The sequence below is a fragment of the Alligator sinensis genome, unplaced genomic scaffold (genome assembly GCF_000455745.1).
Source record: "Alligator sinensis unplaced genomic scaffold, ASM45574v1 scaffold971_1, whole genome shotgun sequence".
In the NCBI taxonomy this organism is placed as follows: Eukaryota; Metazoa; Chordata; order Crocodylia; family Alligatoridae; genus Alligator; species Alligator sinensis.
In genome coordinates this window covers 436,810-456,016 of record NW_005842559.1, presented here as the reverse complement: position 1 = coordinate 456,016, position 19,207 = coordinate 436,810, and the positions used below count along the sequence as shown (strand labels likewise).

Here is a 19,207-nt window from a genome sequence, read left to right as displayed (position 1 = left end):
TGTCACAAAAAGCGCACTTTTGCTAATACACATTAAAATAGGCTAATGCACCTTTTTCTAGTATCTCACAATGGAGGGTGTCTGTACATGAGGGTGGAGGCTGCTCCAATGTGGTATAATTACAATGCATTGGAGAAGACTCAATTGATCGAGTCTGCTGGAGTGTGGTAATTACCATGCTCCAGCAACCTGCTGCATCTTGTGTATCAGCGTCCCCGCATTTAAAAATGGTGGTAGGGGTGCTTGAACTAAAGCTCATTGAACGAGCTTTAGTCCAAGTGCCCCAGGCCACCATGATACATGAGTCACTGCTCCCCTCCTGCCCAGAAGCATGTGTAGAAGTGCCCGGAGGTACTAAATTTAATATGCATTAGCAAAAGTGCATTAATGAACATGTAGATGTCTAGTGGGAGGATACTGAAGTGCTCTGATGCTGTAGGGACAGGGGCAAGATCAGGATGTCACATAGCCAGGCTTGAGCCAGTCCCTTTCCTGGCATTTGAGTGGGCTCTCCTTTTTGGATGGAGAGCCCTAGGCACTGTTTCAGAGGAAGAGCACAGCAGGCAGTAGCCTTGCCAGCCCAGCCCAGATTTCTCATGCACATTTGTGGGGTGGAGTTAGAAGGGCAGATACAACAGGGGACTTCTGAGGGAGTGCAAGAAGGTCTGGCTGGTAAAGCTGCTGGCCCATGTTTGTGCCAGCACTGGGGAGTGTGGCTGGTATAGCAAAGGCAGCCCGTGAATGGCAATGGCTGCACTGCAGCCAGTCACTGAGGTTTCCCTGCCTCAACCGAGCTTCAACACTTTCTTGTCATGGAGAAGAAACCACTCAAGGAAACCCAGCCCAATGTCACTGGGGCTGACCATGGCACTGCCTAAGTATAGGCCAGATGAGAGCCCTTGCAAGGCTCAGGTCTCCCAACCCCAGTGCCTGGCTTTCCATGCGTAGTTATGCTGTGCAGCCCCAGACATCCCAGGGGGAAAGGAGTGTCAGTGATAAAGTTTGTTCCCTGTGGGGAGATGACTGTGGGTTAAGTTCAAACTCCAGGCCAAAGCCATCATTGCATGGACATATTCAGCTTGAACGCTGACATTCTGGCAAATGGAGAAGGTCTGATTAGCTCTCCAGTTTGAGCATTGCTCCAGACTCTCTAGCACTGACAGCTTTTGAGCAGCATGGTGGGTGGAGGTGGTGCAGGGCTGCCCCTGTCCCTCATCCACAGGGAGGGTGAAAGGGAATTGGCTATGGGGAAGAGCAGTATCTGTGCAAGGGATACCCCCAACTACAGCCAGAGCTATGGCAGAGGATAAGGGCTCAAAGTTACCCCAGTTCCTGTTCCTCCTAGATGTCAGGAGGAGGATGGGAACTCACAGCTATGCCAGGCCCAGCCACAGCCTGCAGGCCACAGCACAGCCACATGTCTCTGGCTTGGCTTCATGGTCCAAGCTGATCAGGAGACCATTGCAGGGTGGAGCAGGGTGTCCCGGGGTGCATGTAGGAATAGCAGCACCAGTGCTGAGACAACACTTTTGGAGCAGCCCCTCTGAGCATCGCTTTGACTGCATTTCTGCACCCTGCTCGCATTCAAGCATGTGGCAGCAGGCGCTTGAAGGTGAGCTCAGAGCTGTAAGGGAACCTTATGGCGCTGGCTTCTTCTCCCATATGGGTCACAGAGAAGCTGCCAGAAGGATCCTGAGAGGAAGAGGGGACCAGAAAGTCTGGGGTGGAGTGGAGTGGAGTTAGCTTTGGGGCTGGAAGCACAGTGGCACTTGGGGGCTTGGGGTAGCTACTTGGGACTGTACACTACAGAGAGACTATATATACAGGCTATACTGTATTAGCAGGGGATCCAGCAACCTGACTTTTCCACGCTGGGTTTCTCACCCTTGCCTTTGGGCTGTAACAGCCTGGAGGAAACACCCTTGGTTGATGTCTGGGTCTGTGTTTGACTGCTTAGGGAGTGGCAATGAGGGGAGCCGGGCTTAACAGCAAACTCTTCCTCAGTTCTCCTTGTGGTTCTGTCAGGCAGACGGTTCATGGTTGCAACCAGCCTGTCATGTAAAACATCCCCCACAGAGCCAGTGATGCTACATATGCCATGATGGGGTCAGAGCAGGGCTGGGGCCTGGCCATGCTGGTTGGACACAGCTGCAATCCTGACCCATGCTAGAACCACCACTATGCCCTTGCCACATTACTTGGGAGCAGCTGGGCCTGGGATTGTGGTGAGGCAAGGAGGCTGCTGGGTGTGTGTGTGGGTGGGTGGGAGATTATGGTGGGCTAAAGTGGTGGTGGGTGCAGGCACATTAGGTAGAAGATGGATGGTGGACGTTAGGGGATTGAGTGGCTGGTGATCGTAATGGGTGCAGGTGGTTGGTGGGTGACGGGTGTCAGGGGCAGCATTTGGTAATGGGGTGTTGGGAGGTTGGTCTATGTGGGGAGTCAGATTCAGGGCAGTTGATGGATGTAGGGTGTGAAGTGGATGGTGTAGGTGCTGGGTGCAGAGTAGTGGCAGGTGTGGGGTGGTTGGTGATGTAGGGGGTGGGGTGCAGGGTGGTTGGTGGATGTGGGGTGGTTGATGGCGTGGTGTGTTGGGTGGTTGAGGACAGTGTGCCTGGCAGCTCTGGCTGCATTAATGATAGCCGACTTGAGTATGTTGCTTGCGGACTCTGGAAGGAGAACTAGGAAGTAGCTGAATTCTAGTTTAGGGAATTACATCCCGCTGACCTGGATTCACCCTGCCTACGTGATTCCTGAGTGCTGCGGGCTGTTGCTGCATCATGTGTAACAGCTGGTGTGCTCCTCCCTTAAGGTGGCTGAATTTCAGAGGCTGGGATGGGGATTGATATCCTATTCTAAATATATCCTTTCCATATTTTAATGAATGCTACTGCAGAGTGTGGGACAAGAATACCCGAACACCCCAGCACTGCTACGGTCAGGGTCAGTGGCAGACCCAGGCCGGTGAAAAGCGGGGCGCAGTGGTGGTGGACAGCTCACTGCACATGCATCCACCAGCGAAGACTGGAGTTCCTGGGGCCAAACTGGCAGCAAATTGGGGTGTGAATGTACCGGCATACCTCCCCTGGATTCTCCCTTGTCCAGCATCCTCCCATGGCCCCCAAAACTGAGCATTACCTGTGAAAGGGGCACTTTGGGAGCTAACACTTCTCTGACTGTTAGGGGGTAGCAGACTTGTGTGGGACAGTCACTCGGAGAAGGACGGAGACTCCTTTCAGTCAGCCAACGTGTTACCCTTGCTCAGTGCTTACTCATGAGGGGAGTTTTGCTTCAATCTTCTGGAAAGAACTATCTGTGAAAGCCAAGTTCCTTGTGCAGAAATGCACTTACCCAAACCTGTCTGCCTCTGTGGCTGCACTCACTGCTGGGACTAATGCCTACCATCATAAGCGGCAGGGGAAAATATTATTTGTGGGGGGCTGAGCCCTGCCTGACCCCCGCCCCTCCCTCCTATGGGGCCGTTGTGGGGCCAGCGTGTGCTGGTGCTGTATGCAGTGGTGGAGGAGTGGCTGCCTGCCGAGCGGCGCTGGGTGCTGCAGGACAGCGGCGTCGTGGTGCTGTTGCTGTCGCCGGCTGCCATGAAAAGTTTGGGGGGCTAAGCCCCGTCAGTCCTGGCCTTCCACCACCCCTGCCTACAATGCAAGAGGCTGCTGTGTGGGAGCCCTGCCTTTCACCAGCTTGGCCCTACTCTGCACGCGTGGTTGCTGGTGCCAGGGGCACCGCCCTGGCATCGTGTACGCAGGTGTGTTTCTGCCCCCTCTCACCTGTGAAAACAAGCTCCTTTGGGTTTAAATGCTACCGGAGCCGGTTGCTTTTTCCGTACAAGGTGCAAGCCCAGCTGGGTGAGGTGGGAGGGGGGCAGGGGGCTTGGTGGGGTGAAGGGGTAATCAGCGGGCCAAGTTGCTCACTGGTGGAAGAGCCCTGGAGGCTGCAGCGCTGCCTGGGGGTGGGGGGTTGCAATGTACTTGTGCCTCGTACGCTGTATTTACTCGCTGTTTTAGATACAAAAGAGTGCCTGTGTTTCCCTTGCAGGACAAGGCAGTTTTCCCAGCCAGCCAATGAGCCCCCGCTGCACAGTGCTGACGTAACCGGGATGCTGTCTGCCTTTTAGAGGACAGTGACTCGGTTGCCTGGGAGACAGCAGAAGATACTCTCCGGGCCGGGCCGGCTCTCATCCCTGACGTCACGGCCCGAAGCTGCCTGGATGTCTGTCTCACTGTTTCCAGGCTGGCTGGTAGCATGGAGGGGAGAGGCCTAGCCCTGTCAGAGGAGTGCCTGTAAACCACTAAGCAAATGGTGAGGATGGCTTGGCAGAGGGCATCTGGCAGGAGATGGGCTGAGGGCGCGAGTCTTGGCCTGGCTGGAAAATGATCCCGGGGAGAAGCCAGGGGCTTGCATGTGTGTGTGTGTTGTGGGGAGGGGGGGTCTTAAAGCATCCTGGAGACTACCGGGGCTGCCCCTGTGGTGGGATCAACCGCCCTGGTCCCGCAGTAAGGGACGGCTGGCGCAGTGAGGGGAGGGCTGGCCGGGGCTGAACGCAGGGTGCCTGGTGCAGGGGTGATGGCGTGGGCCAAGCCCTTGGATCCCAGGCCATGAGATCGGGAGCCCCAGAGAAGCCGGTTGGGTCGAGGCATCAGGCCGACTGCTCCCGAGACAGCCGGGGCACGGCTGGCTGTTTGGGTGTGTCTTACATTTCCTGTACGTTCCTATCTACCTGTTTGTCTGAGTGCCCGTCTGTCACGCTGGCCTCGCAACCTCTTCCATCGCTGTTTTTCTTGTCTCGCTTCTAGTCTCTTTTCCATCTCTCATTCAGAGCACTTTTCTTTCTGCCCCACAGCAGAACAGACTCATGTCCTTCGTCCTTTGCAGGCTTTTGTTTGTCTCTCGCTCATCCCTTTCTTTCCTCCTTCTCCCTTTCCTTTCTCCGAACCTTGCCTTTATCTTCTGTGAGCCTGTCCTCCCTGAAGAAACAGGGCATAGATGGGAGGGCAATAAGACCCTATGGCAATGAAGAGGTGCCCACAAACATCGCAGAGCAGTTAGATGGGGCTTCCTAACACCGATGGCCAGAAACATGGTCCATTAAGGGCTTAATCCTGCTCTCTGCTGCTTGTGGTGTATGAGGATTTTGGCTCTCCCCCTATGATTTTGGCTCTGAGCAGGGGATGGTTGCTCTCTTTATGGCAGCCTTTCCAGTGTTTGGAAACTTTTCCCATGTCCCTCCCACCTTAATCTGCTTTTCTCCAAACAGAACATCCCGAGTGCTCTCGATCGGTCCTTGTACGGTTCACGTGCCAGCCCCTTTGTTAAAAAAAAATGATTGGACACATTCTTGGAGAAAAGCGGCATCAGCAGCTATGGAGCACAGGAGCTAGGGGCACAGCCTCCCAATCAGAACTTCCTCGGCTTTAAATGCTGGCGGCTGCAAGTGAGAGAGGAACTGTGGAAAAAACCTGAGCTGTATCCTGTTCACTCTCCCTTTCAGCATCCATGCTTTGCCACTATGGCAGGAGAGCCGGCAAGATGGACCTATAGTCTGACCCAGTAAATGGCAATTATTACGTTCTTATCTTTTGTTGCTCACTTTTGGATCCTCTTCAGTTTCTCCACATCCTTCTGATAATGGGTTGCCCAGAACTGCACAGAGTAGTCCAGCTGGGGCCTGGCCAGCACTGAGTACAGCGACACCTCCCCTGTCTTCCATACAGTGCTTTGGTGAACACAGCCCAAACTTGCATTTGTGTTTTTTGTGGCAGCTTTGCCGCCCTGACTTACGTTGTGTTTGTTATCCACAGCAGTGGCTTAACCAGTGTGGAGTGACCGGAGGCCATCCCAGGTGCCAGCTCAGGGAGGGGGTGTCAAAAAATGGTTGCCACTGCTGCTGTATGATTGTGCCAGCGGTGAGTCAGCAGCTGCAAGCTGCTGCTGCCCCTGTGCATGGCAGCTGCTTTGGGAGCCTGGCCGCATCATTATGCCACTGATCCGCCATAACCCCCAGATCCTTCTCAGCTACATCACTGCCTAACCTGTTATCCCCAATTCTGTGTTTGTGCATTTGGGTTTTTTCCCTTAGTGTAGCATCTTACATCTGTCTTGGCTGAATTTCATTTTGTTGTCTCTAGCCTAGTTCTCTAATTTATCAGTCTCCTTTTCACTTCTGATCTTGTCCTCCAAAGTGTCTGCATCTCCTCCCAGTTTTGTACCATTTGCAAACTTGATTAAGAAACTCTTTAGTTCTGCATCCAAGCCATTAATACAAATGTTAAACAGCACCAGACCCAGAACAGACCCCTGTGATGGCCCTCTTGAGACCTCCTGCTATTCTGACATTGATCCATTCATAGTTATTTTTGGCTTGTGGATATTCAACCAATTATGCATTTGCCTAATAGGAATCCTCTCTAGCCTCATTTTTTATTTTTAGTTGACTTCCAAGGATGTCATGTGGGACTATGCCACAAGCCTTACTAAAGTCCAGGTGCATTATGTCCATCACATTTCCCTCATCCACCAAACTGGTTACCCTAACAAAGAAGGAAATCAAATTGGTGTAGTGTGATTTGTGCTTAATGCATCCATGTTGTTGACTGCTAGTGATAATCTATGCTGGCTGCAAGAGTTATTAACAATTATTCTATCATCAATTATAATAAACTTTTGATTGATTGCATCTAGAGATCCCCCCCTGCCCTCACCGCAACAGAAAGAAAGGCTCCATGGTGCTAGGAGCTGTACATTTTACAGTCTGTAGAACTTACAGCCTCAATAGACTGTAATAGAAGCGGGGAGGGGTTGTCATTGCTGCACATACATGAGGTGGGGAAAAAGGGCATTAGTTTCTTTAGCAGAGACCTGTGACAGCTCCTTGTAAAATGTAGTTTGTGCCTGGCTTGGTCTGGCTCATGTCTGATGGATCCAGACACCCCCAAAGGGTGTTTTTTCCCCCACAAGAATTTTTCTCTGCTTGTTTTTGCTACTTTAAAAGATCAAGTTTGGTCTTTCCGCTTTTCAGCATCTGATGAAGTGAATTTCAGCTACAAAAGCTTGTGCTCATTTATATACCTTATTTAGTTAGTCTATAAAGGTGCATATCTACCCTGCCTTCTGACTAACACAGCTTACTACCTCTTGCCTTCTTTTGCCAAAAAGACTCCATGGAGGACTAGTGAGTTTCTGATAACACAGACAGCAAGCAATATTTTCAAATGCACCTAGGTGACTTAGAAGCCTCATTACTTTTCACTGTGGCTTTGGCTCCTAAGGGACTTAGGTGCTTTTGAAAATCTTATTTATCAGGGTTCATTTTCAAGCACAGGTAGTCGGAGGAGCATTTGCCTGATCAAATAAGATGCTTGCTCCTTATATCCAGCAGACCAATTGCATCAAAGGGAACTAAAAATACATCAAATGTTTCCCTAGAGCCAGTCTTCCATCCAGTGAGCTCGGTAGCTGCCAGTGGCCTGGGTGCTAACCCCGACAGTAGTGAATGGAGAGCCTGGTGTCCATGGAAGAATTTGCAATGGATCAGGAGGTGACAGCAAAGTGTAAAAACTAGAACAGCACAAGATTCATGCATGTTCAGTTACATGAAATTAGGAGCAAATGCCTGGTATATAAATTTGGGGGTAGGGGGTTTAGTTAGCATTGATTACATTTGAGTTATCAAATGTCCAATACACAAGGGGGGGGAAATGCTCTTTTTGTTAAAGGTTCAGTATCTCCTTGTAGTTAATCTAATCATCTCTCTGATTCCTACATACATGACCTCCAGCCCGGGGACATATCTGATACTGCTAAGGCAAAACTAAGCAAAGCTCCTTTTGTCTCTTTATGGAAAACAAGGCATGTTTCCACAAGCCTTTCTTCATCTGGGTGCTTCTTTGACTGGTCATGTGTTTACTGGGGAAGCACAAATGTGACAGTGCAATGAATTCTGTAGGTCTTCTCCTGCCTTTGGCACTGGCCCTGCTTACTTTTGTCCCTTAAGTGTGCCAGCCTGATCAGTGTAGAACAAGTCCCAGAACTTGCTTGGAAGAGGGGTCCAGTGGTCAGAGCACCAAATTCATAGATTTCATAGACATTAGGGCAGGAAGGGACCTCGCAAGATCATTGGGCCCATCCAGCCCTCTGCCCAAAGGGCAGGCAGTCAGCAGGAGTCAAATGATCCCAGCAGGATAGGTATCCAAGTGTTTCTTAAAGGAATCCAGAGTAGGTGCCTGCACTACCTCTGGGGAGAGTCTATTTCAGGACCTGGGGACTTGGGCAGTAAAGAAGTTTTTCCTTATATCCAGCCTAAAACGGTCTTCCAAGAGTTTGTGACCATTGGACCTAGTCTTCCCATGGGGTGCCCTGGTGAACAGTCATTCTCTCAGTTCCCGGTGCACACCCCTTATGTACTTATAGGCTGCCACCAAGTCACCCCTGAGCCTATGCTTCTCCAGGCTGAAGAGTGCCATGTCTCTCAGCCTCTCTTCATAAGGCCTGCCTTCTTGTCCTCTAACCATTTGTGTGGCTCTCCTCTGGACTCTCTCGAGCTTCTCCACATCCTTTCTGAATTGTGGAGCCCAGAACTGGACATAGTATTCCAGCTGTGGTCACACCAAGGCTGAATAAAGTGGGAGGATGATTTCCCAGATCTTGTTTGAGATGCATCGGAAGATGCAGGCCAGAGTTTTGTTTGCTTTGCCAGGTGTGGTGTCGCATTAGTGGCTCATGTTCATCTTGTGGGCAATCATTCATGACCCCCCAAGTCTTTTTTGAGCTCAGTGCTAGCTTGCATAGCACTGCAGAGCCTATAAGTGCGGTGTGGGTTCTTTCTCCCAAGGTGGAGCACCTTGCATTTTCTCGGCGTTGAATGCCACAAGGTTTTGATCCTCCCACCTTGTAAGCCTGTCGAGGTCATCTTGGATTGCTAGCCTATCCTCTGGGGTGACTGCACTTCCCCATAGTTTGGTGTCACCAGCAAACTTAGCCAGTCTGCTTGTAACACCTGAGTTGAGATCATTTATAAACGCATGGAAAAGTACAGGTCCAAGAATGGAGCCCGGGGGATGCCATTGGTTACAGTGCGCCAAGTTCCTTTGCTTCCATCAACTATCACTCTCTGGGTCTGTCCATGGAGCCAGTTCCCCAGCCATCAGACTGTGAAATTGTCTAGGCGGTAATTCCCCAATTTTTCCATAAGGACATCATGGGACACCAGGTCAAAGGCTTTCTTGAAGTCCAAGAATATGATATCCACCTCTTCTCCTTTGTCCAGGTGATGCGTCACCTGGTCATAGAAGGAGATCAGGTTGGTCAGACAAGATCTAATTCACATTCTGGAGACCTTTGTTCAGTTCCCAATTCAGCTGTAGGCTTCCAAGGGTCTCAGACAAGTCATGTCATCTCGCTTAGCTTCAGATTCCCACATTTGCAACAAAGGGAGAGTATGGGCGGTGAGGAGAGGCAGAGGATAAATGGTGAGGCACTTGGAGACACTGGCAACAAAGGCCACACAGACATGGTGATGAAGGCACATGCTTGGGTCCCCTCTGCACAGTCCTTGCCCATGCTAAACTCTTCTAGTCTGAGTTGCTTCTTTGATGGCTGCTATGCCAAACTGGGTACAGCTGAAGTGACTCTAGGCCCTGCTGCTTCTTCTGTGCCTTGTCAATGCTAATACTGGCCCCTTCTTTCAGGACATCAAAGGCCAGTACTGGACGGATGATGATTCAGATGGGGACAATGAATCTGAAGAATTCCTGTATGGAGTCCAGGTAAGAAGGCACGTGATTATCCCCCAACACACATCCACAGTTGACACCTCCTTGGCCCAAAGACTCTGGCTGGCATGAGGTTTAGCACTGTGTCTGTCAAGATAGTGCATGGAGAGCTCTGGTCTGAACCTGGGAGAGGCACTGGATGGTAACAGCGCAGTGATTTCCAAGAGCAGTAGTGGGAAGGGCATGGTCCATCAGTCCACTTTGCTCATGGAACTGTGCTAACATGTGCCTGAATCAGGACAGAGCCCTGGAAACAATGCTGGGAGGAGCTGGAGAGCTCTGGGGGAAGATGCTCTCTACTTAGATCTCTTCCCAAGTGTTTCAGTAGCATCTCATCATCCCCTGCTGGGCCCTCAGTGCTACCTGCTCCACTAACAGGGCACATGGCAATATTCTTCCTTTCTCTCATCCTCGGTTCCAATGATGTTGGTACCTGTGAGAAGTTAGTCTCATGGTGTTGCTGAGAGGTAGGTGCTGGGGTGCCTCTCAGGTCAGACAACCTCTCTCATTGCCATGTGATCCTGCCCTCTGCTATCCAAGCTCCAGGCCTCAGCAGATGCACCTTGGTCCCGCTCTGCAGCCCCTACCACTACTGTCCCAGTCCCTGGCTTCACCTGAGGGCAAGTGTCTGGGAAAGGCCTGGCTGAGCCCCTCTTTTGCTGGCTGCAGCCACTGCCTGCTGTGGGTGCGCATTCCCCTCCCATTACCAGCCTGGGTGCTGTGCTTGCAGGGGACATGTGCGGCAGACCTGTACCGACACCCGCAGCTGGATGCCGACATTGAGGCCGTGAAGGAGATCTACAGCGAGAACTCGGTGTCTGTCAGGTGGGTATTGCCGCCTCCTGCCTCCTGGACTTCCTGAGCTGGCTGCTTCTCTCATTCCTGTGCTGTTGGCTGCTCTGAGAGTGCACAGGTTAGAGGTGGCCTGCAGGGGACAGTTTATGTGCTCCGAGGTGCACATCTCTGCATCTCATAGTAGTTCTTCAGCAGCGCAGGGTATCAGTGCAACATTGTTAGGAGAGAGGTCTGGGTTGTGTTTGGATCTGCACAAAGTATTGGGTGAGGTGCCAGCCCCTCTCTGCTTAGAAGGAAGAGAGTCACAAATGGGAGGTATTCCTTTGCTGTGAGTCCAGAAGACAGACTGGGGACACGGGGATCTTTAGAGAGTGTGGCTGCTGCTGGAGATGTGTCATGCATTGTCCTCACCAAGCAGCAGGTCTGGGCTGTGAAAACCTTCCTGGTCTCCCATGTGCACTGGAAAAACATCTGTGGGGCTGACTGGCAACTGCAGTGGACAGGCAGAGCTGTGCCAGGGAAGGCCTCTCTGCCCATAAGCAGATCTAGGATTCTGAAAAGGGGGATGCAGATGATGTGGGACAATATCACATATAACACAGCACATATATTTTCCAGCTAAAGAGAAACTATATGCTTTACTAATATGCTAGGAGGCTAGCATGATATTATTTAGTTTAGGATCAAAGCAAAAACAAACAACTATTGGAATGTGCACTAATTTGCTGGATTATATATATAAAGTTAAACACAACGCACTAGGCAAAAGATAGCCCAAATTGTCAAAAGATATTACCTCATTAGTCCTGCAGTCATTACAGTTAAATGCACATCTCTTATTCAGATTCATAAAACAAAATCTAGTCTTGAGCACCTTGAGACTACCTCCAAAACTTCACTGTCAGTCACATTCACATCTGAGTTATTCCTGCCACACCTGAATTAAGGTTTTAGCTAGAGCTAAAAACAGTCTGCAGGGCTGTGAAATAGAAGAGATACAGTACCAGGGATGGATAACAGATAGCAAGATTGAAGAAGAAAGGATAGTTTGAATAGTGGAACATCAAAGACCATTGAAAAGGAGAGAAGGTCATTAACACCTATGGAGTGGAGAGAGATTAGCATGAATCAGGGAAGGGATAATAAACCAGTTGATTCTCAGAACAGCCTGAATAGAAATGCTGCTGCCCCTCCCTGGTAGGTGGTTTTAAAGTTTGGGTGAAGCAGGAATCAGAGGGCACACAACTGCACCACTGCACTTACCCTGGATCTGCTCCTGCCTCTGCCTTTCAGGAAGCTCCAGCAGATGTACTTCGTGTCAGGGGAAGGGCAGTGGCCAGCGGAGATCGGGACAACTACATTTTACTAGGAGCAGAGTCTGTCTGTTAGCATAGTCACAGTCCCTCCAGAGAGCCTTCCCCAGTAATGGGGAGGCAGGGCTTGGGTCAGGTCTCCTCCTCTTCAGTTAGCTCATCCAGAGCCTGTGACTGCAGCAGAGGTGTCCAGCTGTAAATGAGGGCCTGCAGCTCATCCTCACACGCTACTCTGGTGCATGGGCTTGGGGAGAGGAGGCTGGTTTGATCTTCACTGGATGCTGTGAACCCGTGCCCAGCTAAGCTGTAGACCCACAGTGTGGTCTACCCTGTGCAGGGGGTCTGAATCGCCATCACTTGCCCTGCACGATGTCAGTCTTGTCCTAGTGGATCCAGTGTTCTCAGGACTCAGGAGTCTGCCCCAGCAGGAGATCAAAGTGTAGCACCATTCCTGAGAGGAGCACATACCTCCTATGAGAAACCTGTTTGGTCTGAGCAAACACCTACTTCAGGATAGAAGCAGACAGATGCCACCAACACCATTGCAATTTTACCTCTGATTTTTTTCCTGGAGCAATTCTACAGCATTTTCAACTTACACAGCTGTAGTGGTTTATATCAGTGGTTTTCAACCTTTTTAGACTCAGGGCACTCCTCTATAGATTTGAGGCACCCTTCATTCATATTTGACTACAGAAAAATAGAGCAATCACAATTCTTCTGTTGCAAAGACCTCAGAAAGACCACAACAAGCCAGAAAGTTTTCAACATTATGGATTCCTATTTGAAATCTCTGGGTGTATCTTGTGAATCATGTTTCACCTAACAGCCCTAACATTGTGTGGCACTCCACAGAACCTTTGAAAGACTTTCGAGGCACCCCAGGATGTCCTGGGATCCTGGCTGAGAATCACTGGTTTATATTGTCTATCTGCTCCTTGTTTACAGCCTTTACTGGAGTGCGGACTGGTTACACTGATATAAACAGGGCGTCTGTCCAAACCCCAAGGGTCTCTCTGCTCTTCAATCCAGAGGTGTGGCTGCATGTTGTGTAGACTCAAGTACCAGTAGCAGGATAACTGTGAGGGACACTGGGCACTTACCGTGGGCAGGAACAATGTTTCCAGCTCTGCTGTGATGTTTCCAACTCATTGTTCCAGGGCAGAAATGATGTTTCCTGCCCTGCTGTGATTACCCTGTTAGCCAGCTCCTAAGCTTGCTAGGTTAAAACAATCCTGAGTATATTGACTTGATCTGCAGTCAGACCTCTGGACTGTGGTAGAGACATATCCAATGCATGATCAAGGCAAGGCCAGGTCTACTGGGCTTGGGATACAGGAGACTTTTTCTGATGCTCTGTGAAGGGCTAAGACAGTGTTGATCCCCTGTTTCCAGCTGTAGAAGTAATCTGAGGAGCAGGAACCTGGAGGAGCCAACAGCAGACATGAGCCCAGGGAGAGGGGGAACAGCCCAAGCCCTGCTCTGCTGTTATTACAAAAAGTTCTTTGTTCCCCTCCTGCCTAAATATAGCTGCAGCAAAAGAGCAGCAGGATCTTATTCAGCATCTTTGTAAATCAGAAGCAGCCCATAAAGGACATAAGGGGAGAGTGGAAGGACGGAACATATTTGTGAGGAATTGTGGGCAGCCCAGGGCACGCCATCTACTCTTCTGACTTGCGAAGTAGAAACATCAATTAGCTACGACAGGTGGAAACTTCATGCCCTGGACAATTTTAGCATCTGCAGTTGGGAAGGGGCAAACAGTTTTTGCCACAGGACCCGGGCCCATGGATTTGCAGCTGGTAGATCCTCATAGATGCCACTGCTCTGGGCAAGAGGCCCAGACCAGGTTTCATTCCAGGCTTGCAGGCTTATTTGCAGGGCAAGGGATACTTCTCCCCTGATGAGGAGGAGCTGAAGATGGCAATGAGTGTACCATGATTTTAGCAGTGGCAGGGCCTGGGCACTATCAGGCAGGAGGGCCCAAAACAGTCCAGACCTGAGAGCTGTATTGTGCTATGCTCTGTGCGGGGGTACAGCATAGAGGCAGACATTACTCCCAACTCAGGCACAAGGTTACTCCAGAGGGTAGGCTAATCCAACCTCAGTGATGCGTTAGGGAGGGCAGGGAGAAAGCCCCAGTCTTTTGTCACCGAATCCCATGGGCACAGACTCCTGTTCAATCCCTCCCTCTCACCCACCCTTTCCCTGGCCTGGTGGTCAGTGGGGCACTGCAACTGCAAGACATGCAGCTTTGCCCCAGGGGATTCTGGGTGCTTTGGATGGGACCAGACATACCCCATAACAGGTAGAAAGAAGGAGCCCATACACCTGTCTACTCTGGGCAGGGCTGGCCAGAAGGGCTCTATTACCACTCTGTAACAAATGGGCATCCCAGGGCTGGTTTAAACATAAGCCCACCCACTTGTCTTGATGCCAGCCGCCTGCCTCCTTGCCTGCCAAGCCTTGATGTTAATCAGGCGGAAGGCTGCCTATTTATCTGCCCTGATGACAAAGGCCTATGTATACGACTCTGACCTTCCCTTATCATATCCCATGCCTCGCTGATGTTTCCACCAGCTAGCTAGCACTGGGTTCTCTCTTCACACGCACAATCTTGGGGCACCAAGCCCAGTCCCCAAGGCCTCCCTGGGCAATCTCCTTATCCCTGGCCCTGGGCACTTCCTTAATAGCTCCCCAAGGCTCAAGGCCCCACCCCCATGGAGTTTCACACTGGCTCCTATATGCAGCCTCAGACCTCCACTGCAGAGTCTGGGAGCTGCCACAGGTCCCTCCACTGACCTGGGCCCTGCCTCAGTACTCTCGGTGAGTCCGGGCTCCCCCTGCTCGCTCTCACCCACTGGGGATGTGGGGCTGGGGTTAGAAGGCCCCCATACTTGCTTTCACCGGGGTGGTAACTGGCCTGGCATTTATGGGGAACTGTCCCACCACAGACAGTCCCACCAGGCCACCCATCCCCGGCAGGGCACAGTTTTCTGTCATACTCAGGACCATGGGGCCTCCTTCTACCCATAGCCCTAGCCCTAGCCCTTACTTCCAAGGATGTTGTTCCTTCAGCTGCAGCAGCAAACTGCTGCCTCTTAGCAGTTCAGGGCTCAGCTCTTATAGAGCACAGATGGGCCCTGCTTGCTCCCAATCAGGCTATTCTGCCTAATTGGCATTGCAGGCAGCTGCAAGCTGCCTAGCTGCTACTCAGGCCTCTGCTAGTAACAGAGCACCCTGTGCTCTGTTACACGCTCCCATTGTTGGTTGGTTGTTTTGCACTTGTAGCTACAAGCACTGGTCAAGGACCTGTTGGTGCAATGCACTGTACAAACACAGGACAGCAAGACAGTCTCTTCCGCCAGGATTTCATGCTGCTGGATTCAAGCTGGTCTCCAGCTCAGGGTGCAGATGTTGGCTATTGTTCTATGCAAGGGCATGCTACACTTTTCCCGCATGCCAAATCAGTTGTGTCCGTCTCATAAGCTACTGTAGCGTAATGCTGGTGGCATTGTTGTATGCATGGGAGGCTGTGGTTTGTCTGATGCGTAAAGGGCATTGCTGTGCATGTGATATGGCGGGGGTGCATGATGTGGGAACATGGGTGTGTGTGCAGGATGGTGGCTGAGGTGTGTGACATGGGGACTGTGATGTGGGTGTGCTGTGGGAACACTGTTTTTTGTGTTACATGGGTTGCTGAGGGTTGTAAGTGACCTGTGGGTGAATGACATAGCTACTATGTGTGCTTTGTGTAGTTCTGTGCCCTCCCACTGCATTATGGGTTTGTGTGATACCTATAACTAGACAAAGGCTACTGAGTCTGCCCACCAGGCCTAGGATGATGGCAAGAACCTTATAGAAATTCTTTGTGTGATGGTGATGACTCCATACATCCAAACCCCCTTACACCTATTGTGTGTCTCTTTGCAGAGAATATGGGACCATTGATGATGTGGACATTGACCTCCACGTTAATATCAGCTTCCTGGATGTGAGTAGTCCTGGAGCTCTCCATGGGTGCATTGTGCAGGACCCGCTCTGTTTGCAAGCTCTTCAGTGTCCTGGCTTCCAGTGGTTGATAGCAAGATGCAGACCCCTCCTACAAAGCTATCCTGTACACTCTCAGAAAGCCAGTTTTTCCTGGGTTGTAGTAAGATCTCAGCTTTCAATGCCACAATCGTGTGGCTTTTCTAGATACATCTGTTCCCTGGCTTCACCACATCTGGATGAAAACATCCAGTTTCCAGAGAATTTATGTATTCCAAAATTACAAAAGCACTCATTGCTTCACTATTGTCATTAATAGGCCAGGTCCAGGGGGCTCTACTCATTCCTTACTCAGTGAGTCCAGGGACTGAGTAATTGTTGACTAGGGACATTTCTGACTTCTGTTCCCTGTGGAGAGTCCTGGAAGAGGGTCACTACACATGGAGATGGAGGTGGATGAGCCATTTGCTGCCCCTGTCTATAGTCAGGGTGCTGCTGTGAACCTGGGAGTCACTCTACATTTTGGGAATCCCAGGGATGGGGGAGAGCACCCTTTTGGGGTAATGTGGAAGGGCTTCTGGGGGGCAGTCAGATGATAGCAGCAGTGGGACTAGGAGGTCCCTCAGCACACTGGGAAAATGGTAGCAGTCAGAGACAGGCATCAATGCTGTCTCCAGTCTTCTGTCACTCCCTAATGCTCCTGCAGGGTGAACACCCCAACAAGAGCAGCAAGTGCTCAGTACTTCTCAGTATCAGGCTCTTGGTCTGCTGCTGTCTGGTGAACGGTGTGAGGGAAGCTGGGCCCTGGATATCTCTGCCATCCCATAGCAAGTGGCGATGGTGCTCTGAATCTCTCTGCAGGAGGAGGTGTCGACCGCCTGGAAGGTCCTACGGACCGAGCCCATCATCTTGAGGCTGCGGTTCTCACTCTCCCAGTACCTAGATGGACCTGGTGAGTGCAAATGCAGGCTGGGGGAGGGCTGCAGTAGGCCAGCCATGTTCACCTTGCTCAGAATCACTGCAAGGAGTTGATGGGAAATGTAGCCTCACCTTGGGACCTTCCAGCTCTTCTGTTAGGGCTGGGAGGTTCCTGGGATTAGGCTTCTTGGGGCAGGAGCCCCACAGTGGAGACTCTGTGCTCCCACCCCTTCTATTTCACTTGCACTTAAACAGGTGAGGGCAATGGGGAGCAGTCTATGGAAACGGCAGGCAGCTTGAGATCAATGCCTAGTGATTCTTCTCTCTCTACAGAACCGTCCATCGAGGTTTTCCAGCCATCCAATAAGGAGGGGTTTGGATTGGGTCTTCAGCTGAAAAAGTAAGGACTTGGAAATCAACACTGTAAAATGCATTGCACTCAGGGTGGGAGCTAGCAGCCTGTTAGTGCAGAGGGGTGGGCTCAAGGCAGGGCTTGGGCTCTGCTTCATCTATGTTTATTGGACTGTGCTTCTCCCAGATCACCTTCCTGCCTTGAGGAACCAGAGACTAGAATGATAAGGGGTTTCATTTTGAGGAAATGTCATTCCTTGTTGGCTCCCTGAGGCTCAAAAATCCAATGGGAAACAGCCCTGAGTGCACATCCCCCAAGACACTGGTTCTGTTTGGATTCCCATGGGACCTAACAGCCCAGTTGTGGGCTGGGGCAGCATCATGTGCTGCAGTCCTGTGCTGCAGTCAGAGTCTGCTTATGGGACTTGCTGGCATGGGGGATTGGTAAGGGATGTGGCACTTTCCACCCCAAGGCCAAATCCAGCCCAAGCTGAATGGAACCAGGTGAAGTGGGAGATGATCTCTGAATGCCCAGCTCCCAAGGCAGCTGGCACTGGCTGGCATCCTTGGTAGAGAACTCAGCGAAGGAGACCAAGGCCTGGATGGACCGAGACCTCCTCCTCACCCTGAGTTCCCCTTGGGTCTTGCCTCTCTCATTGTTCTGCCAATGCACCTCCGTCCTGACCTGCCATGTCCCCTGCTGTCGGACTCTTAGACCTCCCCTGAGCAGAAGCCTACTCCATACCAAGCACGCTTGCCCTGGCTGTTGCCTGCGTAGCCCTATATATGCTTAGTAGGTCTTACACAGCCCCACTCTGATCTGGTCATGGGTCACACAATGCAGAAAATCTCACAAGAGATATTCAGGCCCTTTGAGTTTTGTGAGAGTCCATCAGGAATTGGACAAGACCTCCACATAGCCTTCAGAGCTGGCATTTTGTCTGGGTCCAGCCCCACAGACTGGATCAGTCTTTGGGTGCCTTTATGATTTTTCCTTTGGTCCTGGCAGTGACTGACCAGGGTCTCCGTGTTTGCCTTTTCCCCAAAGGATCCTGGGAATGTTCACTTCCCAGCAATGGAAACACCTCAGCAACGATTTCCTGAAGACCCAGCAGGAGAAGCGGCACAGCTGGTTCAAGTCGAGCGGCACCATCAAGAAATTTCGAGCAGGGCTCAGCATCTTCTCCCCCATCCCCAAGTAAGGCTGCCCCAGGCACTTCCACTTGGGCAGTGGCCTCCAGGGCACAACTCTGTCTTCAGGCTGGCTCTCCCTTTCCTTTGAACTGGGTTTTCTGCTAGTGCTCCCAGGCTTGCACTTCCCTCTCTCTCTCCTTTCCCTCCCTCCCTGCTCCCCACAGCCCCTCTCCCCTGTCTCCATCATTGCTTCCCACTTGTGCTGTGAGAGCTGTGGGGCTGGGGTACCCCTGCCCCATACTGCGTGAGTCCCCTCATTTGCTGCCTCAGAGACTCATTGGTTCTCTTGGATGTCCTGCCTTTTCCTTCCAAGAGCTTCAGTTTCCTCACCAGCATGGGTCCTCTTCCTCTTGTGTAGTTTGGATACAGATCACCTGTGTGCTCCTAGCTGTAAAGTGGGCAAGGACTCTGTGAAGCTGTGTGGGACCTTCACAGGGTGGGTGGTGCTGTATCAGGGCTGTGTCTGGTGCTGCCCCTCTAGGGATCAGGTCCAGCCTCAGGTTTCCTTTGCACCAGCTGGGCTGTGCTGATACACTGAGTCCAGTGAATGACAGACATTGCTCAGTCCTCCCCAACTTTGTGGAGTGGGGCCTGCTGTTCTCCTTCCTTTGCTTCTACTGACGGGCTTGTGGGGCACTCTCCAGTGGCTTTCCTTAACCCTGTGCCAGGTGGTCATGTGGTGATAGCTCTGGCCCTCTAGGCAGCTCAGTGCTAGCCCCAGGCTCAGCCCTCAGCCATGGGTGGGAGGCTCTGTGGTGGCACTCATGGTTCCCTCTGCCTCCCCAGGTCTCCCAGCTTCCCCGTCATCCAGGACTCCATGCTGAAGGTCAAGCTGGGTGTGCCAGAGCTCCGGGTCAATCG

General features: G+C 51.4%; 1 protein-coding gene across 1 annotated transcript in view; it reads left to right on the top strand.

Moving 5' to 3' along the window:
* The window catches only part of PARP6 (poly(ADP-ribose) polymerase family member 6), a 50,081-nt gene that overhangs the window by 8,626 nt on the left and 22,248 nt on the right, over nucleotides 1-19,207 (top strand). Inside the window, exons 2-9 of the mRNA XM_025214014.1 lie at nucleotides 4,054-4,317; nucleotides 9,702-9,779; nucleotides 10,516-10,610; nucleotides 15,827-15,887; nucleotides 16,745-16,835; nucleotides 17,135-17,201; nucleotides 18,201-18,350; nucleotides 19,133-19,207. The exon at nucleotides 19,133-19,207 is cut by the window's right edge and continues 175 nt beyond it. Coding sequence (XP_025069799.1) covers nucleotides 4,315-4,317; nucleotides 9,702-9,779; nucleotides 10,516-10,610; nucleotides 15,827-15,887; nucleotides 16,745-16,835; nucleotides 17,135-17,201; nucleotides 18,201-18,350; nucleotides 19,133-19,207 — 620 coding nt within the window. The 5' untranslated portion in view covers nucleotides 4,054-4,314. The remainder of the gene's footprint in view (nucleotides 1-4,053; nucleotides 4,318-9,701; nucleotides 9,780-10,515; nucleotides 10,611-15,826; nucleotides 15,888-16,744; nucleotides 16,836-17,134; nucleotides 17,202-18,200; nucleotides 18,351-19,132) is intronic.